The 16,845-nt window shown below is 42.2% G+C and overlaps 1 protein-coding gene across 3 annotated transcripts in view; it reads left to right on the top strand.

The window, feature by feature from the left end:
* The window catches only part of TEAD4 (TEA domain transcription factor 4), a 51,135-nt gene that overhangs the window by 29,493 nt on the left and 4,797 nt on the right, over positions 1–16,845 (top strand). For all 3 annotated transcript variants that reach the window (XM_059838319.1, XM_059838322.1, XM_059838321.1), the window contains 7 exons: positions 1,211–1,275; positions 1,918–1,980; positions 5,858–5,992; positions 6,802–6,845; positions 7,412–7,467; positions 8,198–8,328; positions 9,280–9,453. In XM_059838319.1, the coding sequence (XP_059694302.1) occupies positions 1,211–1,275; positions 1,918–1,980; positions 5,858–5,992; positions 6,802–6,845; positions 7,412–7,467; positions 8,198–8,328; positions 9,280–9,453 (668 nt within the window). The remainder of the gene's footprint in view (positions 1–1,210; positions 1,276–1,917; positions 1,981–5,857; positions 5,993–6,801; positions 6,846–7,411; positions 7,468–8,197; positions 8,329–9,279; positions 9,454–16,845) is intronic.

Here is a 16,845-nt window from a genome sequence, read left to right as displayed (position 1 = left end):
TCACCACAAATGGTTTATTTTGCAGAGCCTGCTCTTTCTCTGTCGTGTTTTCTGCTTTGAACCAGCCTTGAGTTCAGTCGTGTAACTTCTGCCTTTCTGTTTCTGCTCTTAATTCCTCCATCTCCAGAAAGACAATAAAATCTGTGTGACTGCTTAGATGTGATACATTGGGAGCCAGTGTAATAAAGCTGGATAGTCTGCCTGCAGGAGCCTGAAAGCACTTGTAATTCACTGTATCATATCACACTGATAAATTCTGTGTAGCTGTTTCCATGTGCTTCCCCATTGTTGTTTATTTTCTTGGACTCAGTTACACAGAGTGACAGGCTCCTTTTGGTTGGAAGGGATCTTCAGACTGCCTAGTCTGGCCCTGCTGCTCAAGCAGTGTGCAGTAGGCTGTTACTATCCTCCAGGGATGGAGACTACAGCCTCTCTGGGTAGCCTGTGCCAATGTTTAACTACCCTTAGAGTAAAAAAGGTTGGGTTTTTCTTGCTTTCTTTTTTTAAAATTGTTTTTAGACAGAATTTTATATGTGCTAATTTGTGTCAGTTGTTCTTTTTTCTGTCACTGGGCACTATTGAGAGGAGGGTGCTCCTTTTTTCCCTTCATTGCCTCCTGTCAGGTATTTATTTTATTATTATTGATTAAAAACTGTCCCTAAGCCCTATCCAGGCTGAACAGACCCAATTCTCTCAGCCTCTCTTCACAGGACAGATGCTCCAGTTTCTTAATAATTTTTGCTGACTTCTTGCTGGACCTGCTGCAGTGTGTTCACACCTTTCTCACGCTGAGGAGACCTGAACTGGACTCAGTACTCCACATGTTGCCTCAGCTGTGCTGAGTGGAGCTGAAGGATCACTCTCCTTGACCTGTTGGCAACTGGGATTTGCCATAAAGGGTGCATTGCTGCCTCACTGTCACCTCATTGTCAACTGGGATCCCATCCATTTGTTCAGCCAGTTTTCACCAAGCCCCTTGTCCAACTGTCTAGCCCAAACTTTGTCAGTTTGCCTATGGGGATGTTATAGGAGACTGCTCCTAAAACTCAGACTTCTACCTTGCGCACTAATAAGCTCCTTTCTAAGAAAAAAAAGGGTGTGACAGAATCATCCTGCTGCTGATCTCTGTAGATGCACAATGAAATTATCTATCTTTTTCATTGGGGTCACTGCTTTCTAAACTTGGATTTGCATTATTTCTCTGTTCCAGGCCGAAATGAGTTGATTGCCCGCTATATTAAGCTGAGAACAGGGAAAACACGCACAAGGAAACAGGTAAATGTACAGTTTTCCCTGGAAGGATTAGCTTCTTTGGACCTCTAGAGGTTATGAGGGCTAATGAGAACAAATTTCTTGCTGTTTGCTTGTTGGTAGTTTCTGATTTTGCTGGAAGGAGGTTGTTGTGCTGAGCTGGTTAGTAAGAATGGCAGGAGGAGTCAGCTCAGGCATTTTACAGGAGGTTTGCAATGCTCATGTCTGCCAATCATATCCTGACCCACAAATTTTTCTGCTGTTAAATAGCGTGATTTTATTTGCTTGGCCTACTAATGAGTGTTTCAGGGAGCACCAGTGGTTCTCTGCATGAAGATTTCTTGTTTAGCTCAAGCAGGGAAGTCAGCAATGATGATTTTGAAAATACCTGGCACACGAGATGGAAAAGGAATAAGGAATCTTTGTCATTTGTGCATGAATATCCAGGCTATCCTGGACAAAGCACTGAGCAGCCTAGACCTGCCTTAGATGGCTCATCTTTGCAGGCCCTCCACCCTATTCCATGGCACTGGAGTGATGTTCAGAAAAGCAGCTTATTGTTACCCCCAAGCCCTCCTACCCCCAACCCTAAATAACTGCCTAATTCTACAAGAGGCTACCAAGTATTCCTCTGGAATGAACATGGAATTTTGTCTTTCAATGCAGGTATCTAGTCACATCCAGGTGCTGGCAAGGCGGAAAGCTAGAGAGATCCAAGCCAAGCTCAAGGTATGATGAATATCCTTTATATTCATATCACACAAGCCCCCCCAAGTTAGCTATTCCCTCTTTGAATAGCCTTAAAAAAGCCTGAGAGATTAATCACTGAACTGTAGTAAGCTGGAGAGGAAAAGGTTCTTCCCAGGAAATGTTGTGCAAACATTCATTATTGTTGAAGCTCTGTGACGTCTGGAGCAATTCTATTTAAAGAATAAAGAAACAATAACTGAAAATTTCTTGTGTCTTATTTCTACCTCCGGTTTATGCTTTTGTCATTCAAATCTGAAAGACCCTTAGACTTAGGAGTGTGCAGAGAGTGTTTACCTGAGCAGGGATTGTTTATAGTTACAAATGCTGACAGGTAAGCAGTTGCTGGTGTTGTGGTGGCCTTGGGAAAAGGCAGCCTTAGAGTTATCAGAGCACCAGCTCTACCTCTACTAGAGGTGGTGATGTGGAGTTGTCCACTGAGAGGAAGCAATAAAGCCAGCTGGCATCTTCTCAGGTAAAATGGTGCCAGCTGAATAGACTTTGCTCCTTGATTAATTCAGACCTGATGTGAAGAGGCCGGTGCTAATGAGAAAGAGAAAATGGTTGAATACTTGTTTGAGAAAAGCTGTGTTTTCCTTTCCAGAGGAAAAGCTCCAAGATCACCCTAATGAACCTCTTGACATTTATTTCCACTCGGATTTGATGTGGGGAAATGGTTTATGTGCTCAGACTGAATTGCCAGAAATGTTGAGAAGGTCAAGTTTGTATGTGACAATTGCAGAAGAGGGTGTCTGTCCCCTGTTAAAATGTGAGCTATCCAGAAAGGGCTTGCTGAGCAGGATGTGAGGTCTGAGCCTTGTTATGTTTCACTGAGACAGCCAGAGAAGGAAGGTGAATGCTGACCTTTCTGTTTGGTATGGCCCTAAGTAATGTGGAAGGAAGAGAGTTTGCTTTCCTGGTTTTCCATGCTTCAGGTGACAATAACCGTGACAGCCCAGCCCTGACTGCTGAGGGATGGCTGTTAGCATGTGCTTCCTCTTGGCTGCTTTGGCAGCTCCTTGCTGGGCACCAGGGCACATGGACTGTCCTGTGTGTGAGCTGCTGGCACTCAGCTGCCCAGTGCTGACGTGCATGCAGCTCTGTTGCAAGCAGTGATTGTCTCTAAGCCATCACAGCACCCCTCCACATCCCAGCCCCATTTTAGAAAGCTGTGCTGTGTCTTTTATTAGCCTGTTGTGTTACCAGCTGCTCTGATAAAGAGAAGGAGGCACAAATTACAACTGTCTAATTCAGTGCACCCAGGTAGGGCTGCCTCAGCTTGAAACCTGTGGTGCTGTTAAGTGGTGAATTCAGGTGGTGGCCTGCTGGAGAGGCAAGTTAGAGCGAGCAGGAAACAACAACTGCCCAGGGTGTTAAAAGCCTTAGTGCTGCTTACATCTGTAACCTTGATTCTGTTCCTTGTGTGTCACAGCTCTGGGGCTGGGCATGATTGAAAAGCCAGTCAGCCGAGCCTGTTTCCACTTAGCTCACAGGAGCTGGCCAGTTTTGTTCTCAGGGAGCGAAGGTGTCTCGGGGAGCTCCACGGAGCCATTGGCTGCTGTCCCTTTACACCACCCAGGCCATGCTGTGAGCTCTGCCCTGCTGCCTGCAGAGAGCCCTTCCCCCGGACCAGGCTGTTCCTTTCTGCCTGCAGTGGCAGGTCGGGAGCACTGATTCAACTCATTTACTTCTTTGCTTTCGCTGGCCATTTCCATAGAGCAAGGAAATGAAATCACAGAAGCTGCTGCCCTTCCTCCAGGGTCCTGCTGACAGCTGTGTGCTCTCCGATCACTGCTCATTTTCCATAGCAAGTGCACGGTTTTGTGTTTATATCCAAGCGATCAGAGCAGCTACATGATGACTTTTCAGAGTAGTAACTGCAATAATTCCACCTCCACACAAACTGGAGTGTTTTTAAAATGTCCACTGTGTCTGTAAAAGATACAGCGGGGAAATAGGGTAAAACTTGAAGAATACTCTGTTCCCAAAAGCCAGTAGTTTTTCCATGCCTTGGGTGGCTAATAGATATCATCTGCATTAAGGAAAAAAGTGGGAAATCATGGTGATATGATGATATCATCATCATCATCATCATTATTATGTGTTTTAAAAATAATAAAAGAAAATACAAACATTGCAAATGTTTGCTCAAAGTTTTTATTGCTCCTTTTTTTCCATTTCTTTTTCTTTTTATACTGGGAAACACTTAAAATTAGTATAGAACTGAAACAGAAAGATGTCTTTTCTAAAAACATGCTCTTCCCAGCAGTTTGTCAAGCATTTAAACAAAACAAAAACACAGCAAAGGTTAATAGGTAAAATACTCTCCTTCCCTAATTATTTTACATTTTCTTTTAACTTTTAATACCTCCACAAGTAAAAGCATCTTCCCTATAAACTGAGGTAGGCAAATGCAATTTTTCCAGTGAGAAAATAAGGGGAAGGAAGTAAATCCTTTTCTGCAATGGCATATGGGAAATAGTCCTTATATATATATTAAGAAAAAAACAGAAAATAATAGTTTTCCTTAAAAAATGTAGATAATCCTTCAACTATTCCCTAAGGCATAATTTAAACTGGATTCTGAAAATGTTTCCCATGGCTTTGGAGAATATTAGGAACTTTCTCAGCTTCAAAAATGTTTCCCTCCCATTCACTTGGATGGTACTAACAGAAGTCACAGATGCTCAAAAAAAGAAGAGGTGTAAGTTTTGCCCATTTCTAGTGATCATTCCACTTGAACATTAACGTTTATTATGGAGATTTTTGAAGAGGATGCCTCCTCCACATTTTTTTTTTTTTTTTTTTTTTTTTTTTTTTTTTTTTTTTTTTTTTTTTTTTTTTGGTTAGACACATTAGGATATTTGAGCTTTGAACTTAAGACAACCTTAGATAGGTTGGAGGGGTTAGAAATAATGGAGGCCCAAGGGTGAGAACTTAGTGCAGTTCAGTGAATGCACGTGGGAAGTGAGAATTCCTGAACAAAAAAGCAAGGGCTGCTGTACCTCTTCCAGCAGTTTCTTCAAGCTATGAATTAATCTGTGAGTTTTCCGTGGTAATTATAATACCACAGATAAATGTGGAATGTTTGAAGGATGAAGATTAATTCTAGGGGATGTAGGAGGAAAGGCAGAATATAAGTGCTTCTGTTTGCCTATTTATTCCTTGAAAAAAAAAAAAAAAGAATAATGCTGTTGGTTCTATACATAACTCAGACCCACTAGTGGTGGCACTGTCATTGCCTGTAAGAATGTGTGTAAATCTACAGTCCTGTTAAAATACAAAAAGGAATGTCCCTGCATATGTGCCCTGGAGATTATGAAGGTTTCAAATTTCCCTGAAGATAGGGATGAAATAATAAACTCTACCTGAGACTAATGCAGTCCCAAATTAAGGTAGTCGTTTCTGCAGTGATGATGATGATCTCTTTTTGTGACCTTTGCCTCACAGGTTGGTTTTTTTTTTTTTGTTTTTTTTTTTTGTAATCAAGAATCTTTCCCATTGAATATTTTTACCAATTATTAGAACACAAGCGTCAGCTAGGGGTGTACCTTCCACAACAAAATTTTCAGCTGTGTGGTTGAAAGCCCTCAGACAGAAAGGAAAAATGCTTAGTAGTCTTTAAACCAGCATTTCAGAAAGCATGATTATTCACATCTGAAGCTATAGTAATGAGTCACAGCCTTACAGCTTTAAAGAGTTCTTGGGACAGTTATTGGTGAGTTTACTGCCCAGAATTTCAGAGATGCTTGTTCCTGACAGAGAAGCTGATGAGAATTCTGGTCATAGACCATTAGAGCTGGCAACTAGTTAATCATTATAATAATCCTGTTTTTTCTGTTTCTATTCTTGCTCATAGGATCAGGCAGCTAAAGATAAAGCCATGCAGAGTATGGCTACAATGTCATCTGCCCAGATTATCTCTGCAACTGCCTTCCATAGTAAAATGGCCTTGCCTGGTCTCCCACGACCAGCCTACCCTGCTGTTTCTGGGGTGAGTGGATCAATGTCTTGGTGGAGTTTTGAGAAGACACTTGACTGTTTGAAAGGATTTTGGGACCTGCTCAGGAAAATCCTGAGAACTGAGACAGAATGGGCCAAAAGGCATTGTCTCTGTAGAATAAATCTGTCATGTGGCCTCAACAGTTTAGTCCAATTCTTTGTTCACACTGATGCAAAACAATAGAGTTTCACTGTACATATTTTTTTTAGGTATAAGGGAGAGAACAATCAGTTCCTTTGGATTTTCATATCACTTTCTTAGTCCAGCATCTTTTTGGAATAAATCTGTTTGGGCCATCCTGGCCCTTTCTCAAGTTTATATTTCCCAGTCTTTTTCTGAGCACTTCGATCAGATGGCCCTTACATAAAATCCTTAATAGAGAAGGGTCTGTCAGCATCCTTGTACCTCTGAGCTGGGCCTAGTGAGCATTTGCTCAGCATTGATTTCTGCCAAAATAACTCCTGTGGAACTTTCCTGGGGAAAATGGTCCTTCCAAGAGGGTGAGCATCACAAAAGTTTTGGAGACAGAGGCACAAGATGCATGCATAATTTTTAACATTAAAGATCACTTTCAGATCAGTTTTTTGCATATCATTAGTAGTAGTGTGTAGAATGAAAAAAAAAAAGAGCAGTCAGCATCTCCACATGGATGAATGCAGGAATGCAGAAAGAAGACAGAGCTCACTCACATTTTTAAATGTCTGTGAGCTTGCAGTTTGTTTCCTCAGAAAAGAGCAAGCCTTCCTTTCCATCTCACTCCTAAGAGTGGTGACTTCTGCCTATGTATTGTTCTCTTGCAGTTTTGGCAAGGACCATTGCCAGGCCAAGCTGGATCTTCCCAGGAGTAAGTATTCCTTCATGTGAGCATCCAAAGCAGGTGCTTCTGCTGCTTTCTCTGCTGCCTGAGGAACACCATCAGCTATTACAAGATCTCTGAAATGCTCAGGCCTTCATTTTTCTTGCAGTAGTGTTAAAATGGAGCTGAGCTCTCCTGAAAGCTATGTTTACTTGTGGGTATTGAATTTAAGTCTGAAAGTCTGAGAGGCATCCAGACCTATATCCACTTGCATAGATATAAAACTACTTGTAGTTGAAAGGAAAGGATAAATAAATGGGCACCAGTGTATAAAGAGGCTGATAGGGGTCTCAGAAAAACAAATCTGGAGGGAGGGCCTGCTGAACACCTGCAGAGAAATCTTTATCTGTCCAGTCCTGGCCCCTTACTGCTTTCTGAGTGTTTGCCCATGACCTTTCTCTTGCCCACACAGAAATATAATTTCCAAAAGACACTTAGGCCACTTTCTCCCTGAGGAGAAATACTTGATCTCAACTGTGCAAACAGTCAGTGAAGAATATTTTTTTTCTTTGGTAGTGTTTTTATTAACCACCTCTCTTTGTGTACTTCTGTAGTGTGAAACCATTTTCTCAACAACCTTATGCTGTACAGCCTCCGCTTTCAATACCAGGTAGGTAAGGAAATGTACTTCCTTCCTTTGAAATTGTATTCCAACTTCAAAAACAGCATGCACTCTAAAAATCTTGAAAGTTAATTAAAAAAACCCCAAAAGCTATTGAAACATTTCAAAGAGCCAAAACTAATTTTTATGTGATTTCCTCTTAGTACCTTTTACTGAGAGAGCTGAAGCTTGTAAATTTTGTTTTCTTCCTGTTTTATATTGGTTGTGTTGGGGTTTTTTTCTTCTTGGCTCAGCAGAGAATAAAAGTTTGCATATCTACTGGTCCTCCACCATGCTTCATGCTCTAGAACACTGTTCTTTGTCATAACGTGACTGTGTTCCTAATTTCTCTTTAAGTGTAATAACAAAAGTCTTTTCCTTCTCAGCTTCCCCATTTTGAGAGATTAATGGTGACACCTCGTTCTGATACTAAACAGTTTATTTCACTGCTCCTTAAGGGCTCTGTCTAAATCCTCCTAAAGTTGCTGAATATGTTTTCTCCGGTGTCAGACCCGGGTAGTTTGTCTTTTACATCATGACCCCTGGCAGTGCTGTCTTAGCAGAGGGTGACTGGCAAGCCATTTAGAGCACAAGTAGACTGAGGAGTTTGTGAATGATATTTTTGCATGATGAATGAAGCCATAAGGAAACTATGAGTCAGCTTTGACAGTAGGTGTTCTACTGGACAGCCATTGCCATTTTTTTCTAAAGTATCATTATATAAATCCTGTGTGCTTAGGGTTTGAATCTCCTACTGGCCTCTCACCTTCCCCGTCAGCACCAGCTTGGCAAGGACGAAGGGTTGCTAGCTCCAAACTTTGGATGTTAGAGTTCTCTGCATTCTTGGAACAACAACAAGACCAAGACACAGTAAGAAACACACCTTGCTTCCACCCCTCATTAATTTTGCATCTTTGGACAGCTCTTGTTCATCATGGATGTGTTTTGCTACTCTGTGTGTATGGAAATACTCGCTTCATTGCTCTTCAGAGAATAGAAAGGCATCTTTGGGAAACACCAGATATCCTCTTCTTAGTGCATAAGTAGTGATAGAACCAGGTCTGTGCACTGTGCTTCTGGCTTCCTTGTCCAGGGTCATGGGCATTCATGCACCAGAGCCCAAGACACTGAGGTCATAAGCCCCTGCCAAGCTGTTCTTTCTGTCCTGTCCAGCCTTGTAAGATAGGTTCCAATATAGAACCCAAAATCAGAAGTTGTTAGGCTCACATAAAGCCATGTGTTTCTCTGGTGTGCTGAGAACTTAAAATCCGTGGCAACTGTGATGAATTTGCATCAAGGTGTTTCCACAGCGAAATGGAAGTAGTAAGATTTGCCTCTCTCACTAAACTTTTTCATTCTGCATCTTGAGATGTGCTCTGGTGATGGGCTGAGATAGGAGAGTTCAGAAAAGACAGTGTTATTTGCCTGTGATTTATCTGCTCTGGGATTTCAGGCTTTTCATAGGTCAGGAGCATCGATGTTTGACTGAGTGACCTGTCACAGGTAACACTCTTGTGTCTCAGGTTTTTGCAGACTATATGGCAGCAGCACAAGGCAATGATTTAGGAGTGAAAATAGGAAGAAAAAACCCAACAACAGTGTTTCAGAGAAGGAAGACGCATGAATGTATTGATAGGAGGGAAAGAACAGCATGAGCTGGTATTAGCAGAGATATTTCTATTGATTTCTTCTGCTCTTTTAGAAAACTCTATCAAATCTTCATTGACTTCCAGCAGTCTTCTGTGAAGGACAGTGGATGTTCATTTTGTACTGAATGGTGCTGAACAATTTTCTAATTCCATGTTTTTCCTCTTTCTGCAGTATAACAAACACCTGTTTGTGCACATTGGGCAGTCAAGCCCCAGCTACAATGACCCCTACCTCGAGGCAGTGGATATCCGGCAGATCTATGACAAGTTCCCTGAGAAGAAAGGGGGCCTGAAGGAGCTCTTTGAAAGGGGGCCAGCTAATGCCTTCTTCCTTGTCAAATTCTGGGTAAGAGAAGGGCCCTTTTTAGGGTACCCATTTGCTATGAAGGTTGCCACTTTTAAAGCTGTGACCTCCCTGGCTGTTAGAAAACTGCTGCCTCCCAGCAAATTTTTACCCATGTAGGCAATTTAAGACAGCCACAACTGTCACTTTTCTTGACCCCACAAGATCTTTCCTTGACCCCACAAGGCACCCTTTCTGGCCTGCAGCAAGAAGTATCTTTGACGTTGTCCATCTGTAGAGTTGTTCTTGATACTGTCTGTAGATTTGCTAATGGTGACTTGGACCCTCTAGAATTTTTATTCATGTATAAGTGAAGAATTCGGAGGAAATTATTCTCTGCATACTCTTATGCATTCACTTCTCTCAGTGTTGTGTAACTCCTCAGCCAGAAGCAATACTTTTCCATCTCTTCTCCTGTCTCTGTAACTGCACTTTGTGTTATCCAAGTACTAATAATTTACAGATGCATACTTACTGCTGGCAGAGAAAAAGATAAGAGAAAAATATCATGAAATTGGATAATGCTGATAATATATTACTGAAATGACTTCTGGTAAATTGGTAGAAATCAGCCTGCCAAAAGCTTACTCACTCAATTTGGATTTTTGTGATTTAACTGAAATTTGCAAAAAACCATGCCATTGTGCTTCAAGGTACAAACAAAATAGCTTTGGTGATCGATATTATCATAAGAATTATGAAATTAAAAATAATAGTAGCTCAGGGCAGTTGTACAGTAGATGGCTGAGGGAATGTGTAATGGGATTTGGAGCCTTTCACCTTGAGTTTGCCACATCATTCAACCTCAAGTCAGAGTGAGATGATGAAAAATGAGCTTTTATATCTCATTCCCCTTCTACAAAGTGGCACTGGAAAGCCTCCTGACTGGTTCTTCAGAAGGAAGAGTTAAGTGCCTTGAGATGCAACTTCCCAGCTGTCCCAAGCCTAGCCTTTCCAGAAATGAGTTGGAGAATGTTGGTTGGGAGACTTCTTCTCAAGCACCTATGCCTAGAGTGTTGGTTGCTGATGATTTCTGGGGACACGTAATTTTATTACCTGCGGTCTCTGCTACTGAGCTGAGCTCTTTGTGGGATTAGCTCCTGGCAAAGTACAACAAAGCCTGCCTGGGATGCTCAAAACAAAAGGTGGAAGATCAGCTCTGTTCTGGCTGGGAGAGAAAATAGCACCCTGCTGAGAAGTTTATCCTTTGACGGGGTGTTTTGAAAGGTATTGATTGCCTTTTGTGCTTTGGAAGTTTCAAGAACCAAAAGGAAGTGCTTAGAGGGAGATGTTACGCAGAGAGAATGAAATACTTTGAACTCCTTGACTTGAAGAGAGAGAAATCATGAAATTGTGATCTGCTATGATCTGCTGCAACTGTGATTTTATTTATCAAAATTGACAGTGTGCTTTTCTGCTTTTGTGGCTCAGTTTGTTGATTGTGATAACTTGGTTTTTACTATCAGAAGTATAAATGTGCCCTATGTACCATGTCAGACCAACCTCTGTCAGGGTTTTCAAAGATTTAGATGGTGGCATGTCATCAAGTTGGGTTTTTTCTGTTCCCACATGAGGTGTTCAGAGGGTAGCAGCTCACTGGAATTTGGCTTGGTCAAAGAGATGTGGCATAGGATTTGAAACAGCTTTACTCCAATGTGTGCACAATGTTGTGGGGCTCTGCAACTCTATACTTGTAAGGACAGAAATATTTCTGGGCCTGGTTTAATATTTTGACTGTCTGATACTTTTTTTGGTACCCTTGAATTGTTGAATCTCATCTGGAGTTAACATCAGGTTTCATTGGTGGCACCATAACAGCTTGTCACTTAGAAATAGGCAAAGTTTACAAGTCAAGTCATTTGTTAAATAGAAGCTTCTAAGACTTTTTAGAAGCAAATAAATAAACAAACACTTTTCACAAATAAGGCAATATGATTAAAAACAAAAAAAGGAAGAAAACTAGATTTCAGCAGAAATTTTTATATCCCTCTGCATTTTCGTACTTTTGTAGCAATATGTGCTAGGGTGCTTTTTCATTTTGCTGCCTAATAGCTCTGGACAACTATACAAATATGCTGTTGATGTTCAAAGAGGTATTGGATAAAGCAATTACTACACTGTTGAATTTATAGCATCATTTTAGGATAAAATGGTGAGTAGAATTAAATACTTGAAGGGATGCTCTGAGACATGAAGACATGATTGATTTTTCAGAGGTTCTGAGTTGAAGCTGTGGTTGCAGGTGACAAAGACTTTAAACAAACTAAGGAATGAGTAAGTTGGGGTTGTGTATCTGCAGTTTTAGGTTCGAAGAACCCAAGGCATGAACCTACCATTGCTACAGTAACCATTGAATATACCAGATGATCTGTTGTGCACCAGAGGCCGAATTCTAAACACCAGGGTTAAGGTTTCGTGACCTCAGTGGTAGCACTGAGGATCTACTATGACTGAGAAAGACATGTTCACATTTGTTTAAAGGTGCTTTAAATGATCTATAGAATCGCTAAAAGTTGATGAGTTTGAAACATAAGGAGTGTTGCAGTGTTTGCAATTCTTCCTTGATTTTGGCTTTGGGAATTTGGTACAATGCACTGATTTTTGGACTTGGGTTGGCAAGTTATGTTTGACATCTGTGTGACATTTCTCTGTGCTCCAAGTGCATTCTAGCACACGACAATGAATGTGAGACATCAGCATCCCAACACATGGACAGTGGCAGCCCTGCTCTTTTCCAGGCTAATATTATCTCTGCCACCTGTTCCTTGCTTCTCCCCGTGAACTCCTCCTCTATGGATCGTTATTAATAGTTTGGGGAAGAGGCGTTCTCAGGACTTTGCACGTTAGTAGAAATGGTGCACTTGCATCTTGGAGCTTTCAGAAGTTGTGAGACTCTGCATGGAAGACAGAAGGAAAATGACAAATTAGGAATTCAGGACAGGTAGTACTTTATACAGAGCAACTATCTGCACAGACACGAATCAGGGGAATTTCTTGTCCTGCCTGTGAAGAATGTATGTAGTAATTTCTTCTTGCTGATAGGCAAGTGATCTTCTGAGCATCCGAGCGCTTCTTTAAGCTAAGTGGAATTTACTTTTGTGGGAGGGTGCTGAAGGGGTGGGCTAGAAACTGCTGTCTTGTACCTGGCTTGTCTCCTGTCACAAGCAAATCCAGTCAAAACAGCAGCAGTGCAAATTGCCCTCAGCACCCTGCCTTGCCCACTGGATGCTTTCTGTCATGGAACTGCCTGGAGAGCAAGAAATGGCAATTTGGTTTCCATGTCCATTCTGATACTCCTCAGGCAACAAACAAGACAGCAGCTAGAAACAGGGAATTTTATGATTTTTACACACATTATTTCACCTGCCATCACCAGCACCACCTCCAGTTGCTGCCTTATGTAAGGGGACTCTGCCATTGGCACTTCTTCCACCAAAGTTGTCCCCCACAGTGTTCAACAGATTAGTAGCAGCAAAAGGCAGGTTGAAAGATTGAATTGCTGAGGAATTTTCAAAGAATCTTTTCCAGAGATGGAGGGGAGAAAGGAGCATATTAACTTGTGGAAGGCTACTATGTTCTTTCCAGAACAAATCCCTTCTCTTCCCTCTAGAAATCTTGTCTTGTAGGTAATTAAACATTCTGCTTACTTCTCTGGAAAGGAGGAAATTGCAATGATTCCCCCCCAAGCAGGCAGATCCACTCGTGCATGCAGTATGTGAATATCTGGGATGTGCTATATCACAGATATCTCAGTGACTAGTTTCAGCATGTTTGGAAATCATCAGGCAAGCTATGGATAAGTGTGTCATCTGTGCTGAGCTTGCACAGCAAGTTGAACACATCCCAGACACATCAGATTTCTGCAATGCCAGGGTGTGCTCAGTTTTTTGCATCTGGAACTTCTGGGACAGAAAGCAAGAGCCCTGACTTTGTCAGATAAAGTAGTATGGTCCAGCTGATTGCTTGTAACTCAGATTTAGCTTGTAATATGCCTCGTTTATTTGATCTTCTACCTTTGCCTGTAACAGAGACTGAGAACAGCTGTTTGAATGCTGGACACCACCCAACAGCCTGAATGCTATTGCTGCCCCTGCAGTCCCACCCTGTTCTAGCTGTGGCAAGTAGGAGCCTGGAGGGGCCAGGCAGGTCAGCCCCCTCAGTGAGACTTTCCCAAATCCTGCCTATGTCTCCTTTGGCTGCCTATGTTGAGCTAAGGAATTTATTTTAGACCCTCTCATTTGTTGTTGGACATACTAAGGCATTTGCCAGAGAGGAGTTGAGTCACCTGGGTTCTAGTCACATCCAGTTACATATCAAAAAATTCTATGCATTCTCAGACTATAAAGTGAAGACTAGCTCTCCTGCTTGATGGAGTTCTGGGAAGATGAATTTCCTTTGAATCATACTCACTGTTTTTCTCTTGCATCTTTTCAGGGTGGAATGTACTGGACACAGTAAGTCAAACCTGTCTCTGCTCACCTTGGGTGCTCACTCCAGCACTGGATGTGCTTTCACACAGGGTTTTCTTTAGGGAAGCAATGTAGTCCTGATGGTCTAGGTGTTGTGAGGAGCTCATAGGAATCTAGACATGAAGGCCGTAGTGTTTTTAGATGTTAAGCTAAATGCAGTAGTTCTTTTGGTCACTACGGTCTTGTCCTCATGCAATCCTGAGAAGTTCAACTGCATCCTTTCGTGAATTACCCCAGTGTCCAGCTGACATTTAGAAGTTAATTTGGCTATGGCAGATTACACTGTTCTTCCTCAATTTTCTGCCCTGTCTCCCTTCAGGAGGTAATCATCTCCACAGCAGGGAAAGCTAAGAGATTGGAGTTCTACTTCTGAGCTGTTCCTTGGTCTTGTATTCATGTACACCATTGCTATTTTCAGTTCACATGGACGAACCAAGTTGCAAATATTTCAAGAGCAGAAATGTGTGTGCTAAATAATCTCTGGTACGGGGGCAGTGCCTTCCTTGAGAAGGTGGGAACCAGCAGCTGTAAATAGGTGAAAAAGCTGTAACTGTAAGGCCAGCAGTGTCTGGGGTGCTCCAGCTGCATTCTCCTGCAAACATGAACTGAAGCCCTCAGCAAACTGTGAATGTCCTTCCCTGGAGTTGCTGAAATTCCCTGTATGTATGTTTATGAGATCTGCAAAGGTAACAGGAGGTGGGTACACAGCTCCTGGTGACTGATCACTCCATGTCTGACCATCCTAGCCTATAATATGGGACAAGCTTTAGAATAACATGGGCAGTGTAAATGTGAGGGAGTTCCAACATGATCCCACTGCTCCACTGCAATGGGGCTTCCAGGGGTACCTGATTGTACATCATTTCAGTGGTAGCAACTCCTTAAGTCAAACAGTATTACCATAATTTTGCCATTAATGTTGATTAATTAGATGTTAATTTGCTGTGAAATTCTAGTCTGGCCTTCTGATGGGAGGCTTGTCAAACCATGGATGCACCTAGAGTGGCTTCTTAGGGCTAGTGAAGCTTTTCTCATGAAGTGGAACTAGCACCTTTCTGCTTTGCCTCGTATTGAGTGTATTTATTTTTAAATTTTACCAGTGAGTCTTTCGGAGAATGTAACCTTAACTTTACTTGTGAGACCCTGAAAATGTCTGGTTCTGCAATGAGAGCCTCTGCTGTGTTTATGTAGCAGTGGCCTGACCAAGCCTCTGTAGCCTTGACCCTTTGTTCTTTTTGACTCAGTGGGAGAATTTCTTTGGAAGAGCGGAATCAAGTCCATATATTGTGTTTATCACTCCCAAGGAAAATAGCAGAAAAATATTGTGAAGGACTCCTAGTCTAGTTCCTCTCTGGACAAGGGAAGAAGTTAATATTTGTTTAGACAGTTGGAGTGTGGGTGAAATAAACAACACAGTTGATTGCATTGACATGGAAGTGAGTATTAGAGTATAAAAGTTCAGGATTACAGTAACTTAGTAAAAACCTAAACCAGAATGGAGGAATACTGCTATTCTCTAATACAGATGCATTTGTGGTACAAAGAAAGTAGGTGCATAACTACAGTTATTTAATACCGAGGTCTTCAGCGTGGCTATAATAATTCAGTAGAATAAGCTGTCCTGCCTTCTGCTATCCCTGCTGCCGCCCATCCTCCCAACACATTCCTTGTTTGAACACACGCAGGTGTTTCTGAATCAGGCCAGGGAACTGATCCCACTGAGAACTAACTGAGCAATTCCTCAGTGAGCCTTGTAATACAGCTACAGAGATGTGTGTCAGGACAGCAGGAATGGGGAAGCGCAAACTGCTCTGGAAGACCGAGACTGCTCTCTCTTGGGGTCAGGACCAGCCTGACCCCAAGACTCAAGCCAACCCAAGTATGTGTTGCTATGAAAATAGGCAATCTTTGTGCCTGTATCTTTTGTAATGCTGCAAAGGCAGCAGCAAGCTCACGTGTCTACAGAAGGGGAGAAAACTTGACTGTCACTTTCTAGACTGACCTAAACCTTTTGTGAAGTTGCTCCTTAAGACAACTAAGCTAACAGTATTTATTATCTGATGGCACTTAAGAGACAGGTATTTTGCATGGCAAAGAATGAGGGGCATTCATTATTGTGGTGGTCCAGTTCTACAGCATTGCTTGTCCTTAGTGCTGCTCTAGATCTCAAATAAAAAACTCTTCACTGACATTGGTTAAGAAAACCCTGCTAGAATGGCATCTAATGCTGTCTTAGTCACACTGTGTCCACTGTAATGGGAACACATTTTCTTCAGTATTCTCTTCCCTTAGCTCAGCTCAAAAAATAAAATGCTCTGGAGGAGCCTATGGGAACTGATCCTTGCTTTTACACTGATGTGAATTAGCACATGGGCTTGTGGAGCACAGAGGAGCTCTGCCCTTTCAGCTTTGAAGGGGAGGGAGCTGAGCTGGGCATTCCCACACACCCTGGTGTCTCTAGAGCTTAAGGGAACCGCCACTTGTTTCATAACTGCGGTTGGAATGACCCCTGGTGGAAGCTTCAGACAGCCAGGATTTTTAGGAGTTCTGACCCAACAGGAGGCTTTGGTTGGCCAGCCTTAGGCACCCACGTTTGAAAACTGTGGCTGCTACTGGAGATGGGTTTGAATTCAGGTGCAACGGGGCTGGATCCATCAATAACCTACATTCCTTATGTTGCATTACATTCGTAGTACCTGAGCCTGATGTTTGTGTGTTCTCACGCATTCCTTTTCCCTGCTGTCTCTTTTCCCTTACCTATGTTCTTGGGCTGGAAAAACTTTATTGCTGTTGCTTTACCATTTTTTTCCTTCCTGGTGAGTCAGCCCAGTCTAGCCTGTCTGTTGCACTGCTTTGACTCTGAAATCTGCTCTCCACATGCTTTGTGAGTGCCTCCAATCCGTGTCATGTGTTTTTCATGTTAGGA

The sequence above is a fragment of the Haemorhous mexicanus genome, chromosome 2, assembly GCF_027477595.1.
Source record: "Haemorhous mexicanus isolate bHaeMex1 chromosome 2, bHaeMex1.pri, whole genome shotgun sequence".
Lineage (NCBI taxonomy): Eukaryota > Metazoa > Chordata > Aves > Passeriformes > Fringillidae > Haemorhous > Haemorhous mexicanus.
This window is presented reverse-complemented; position numbering and strand designations above follow the sequence as displayed.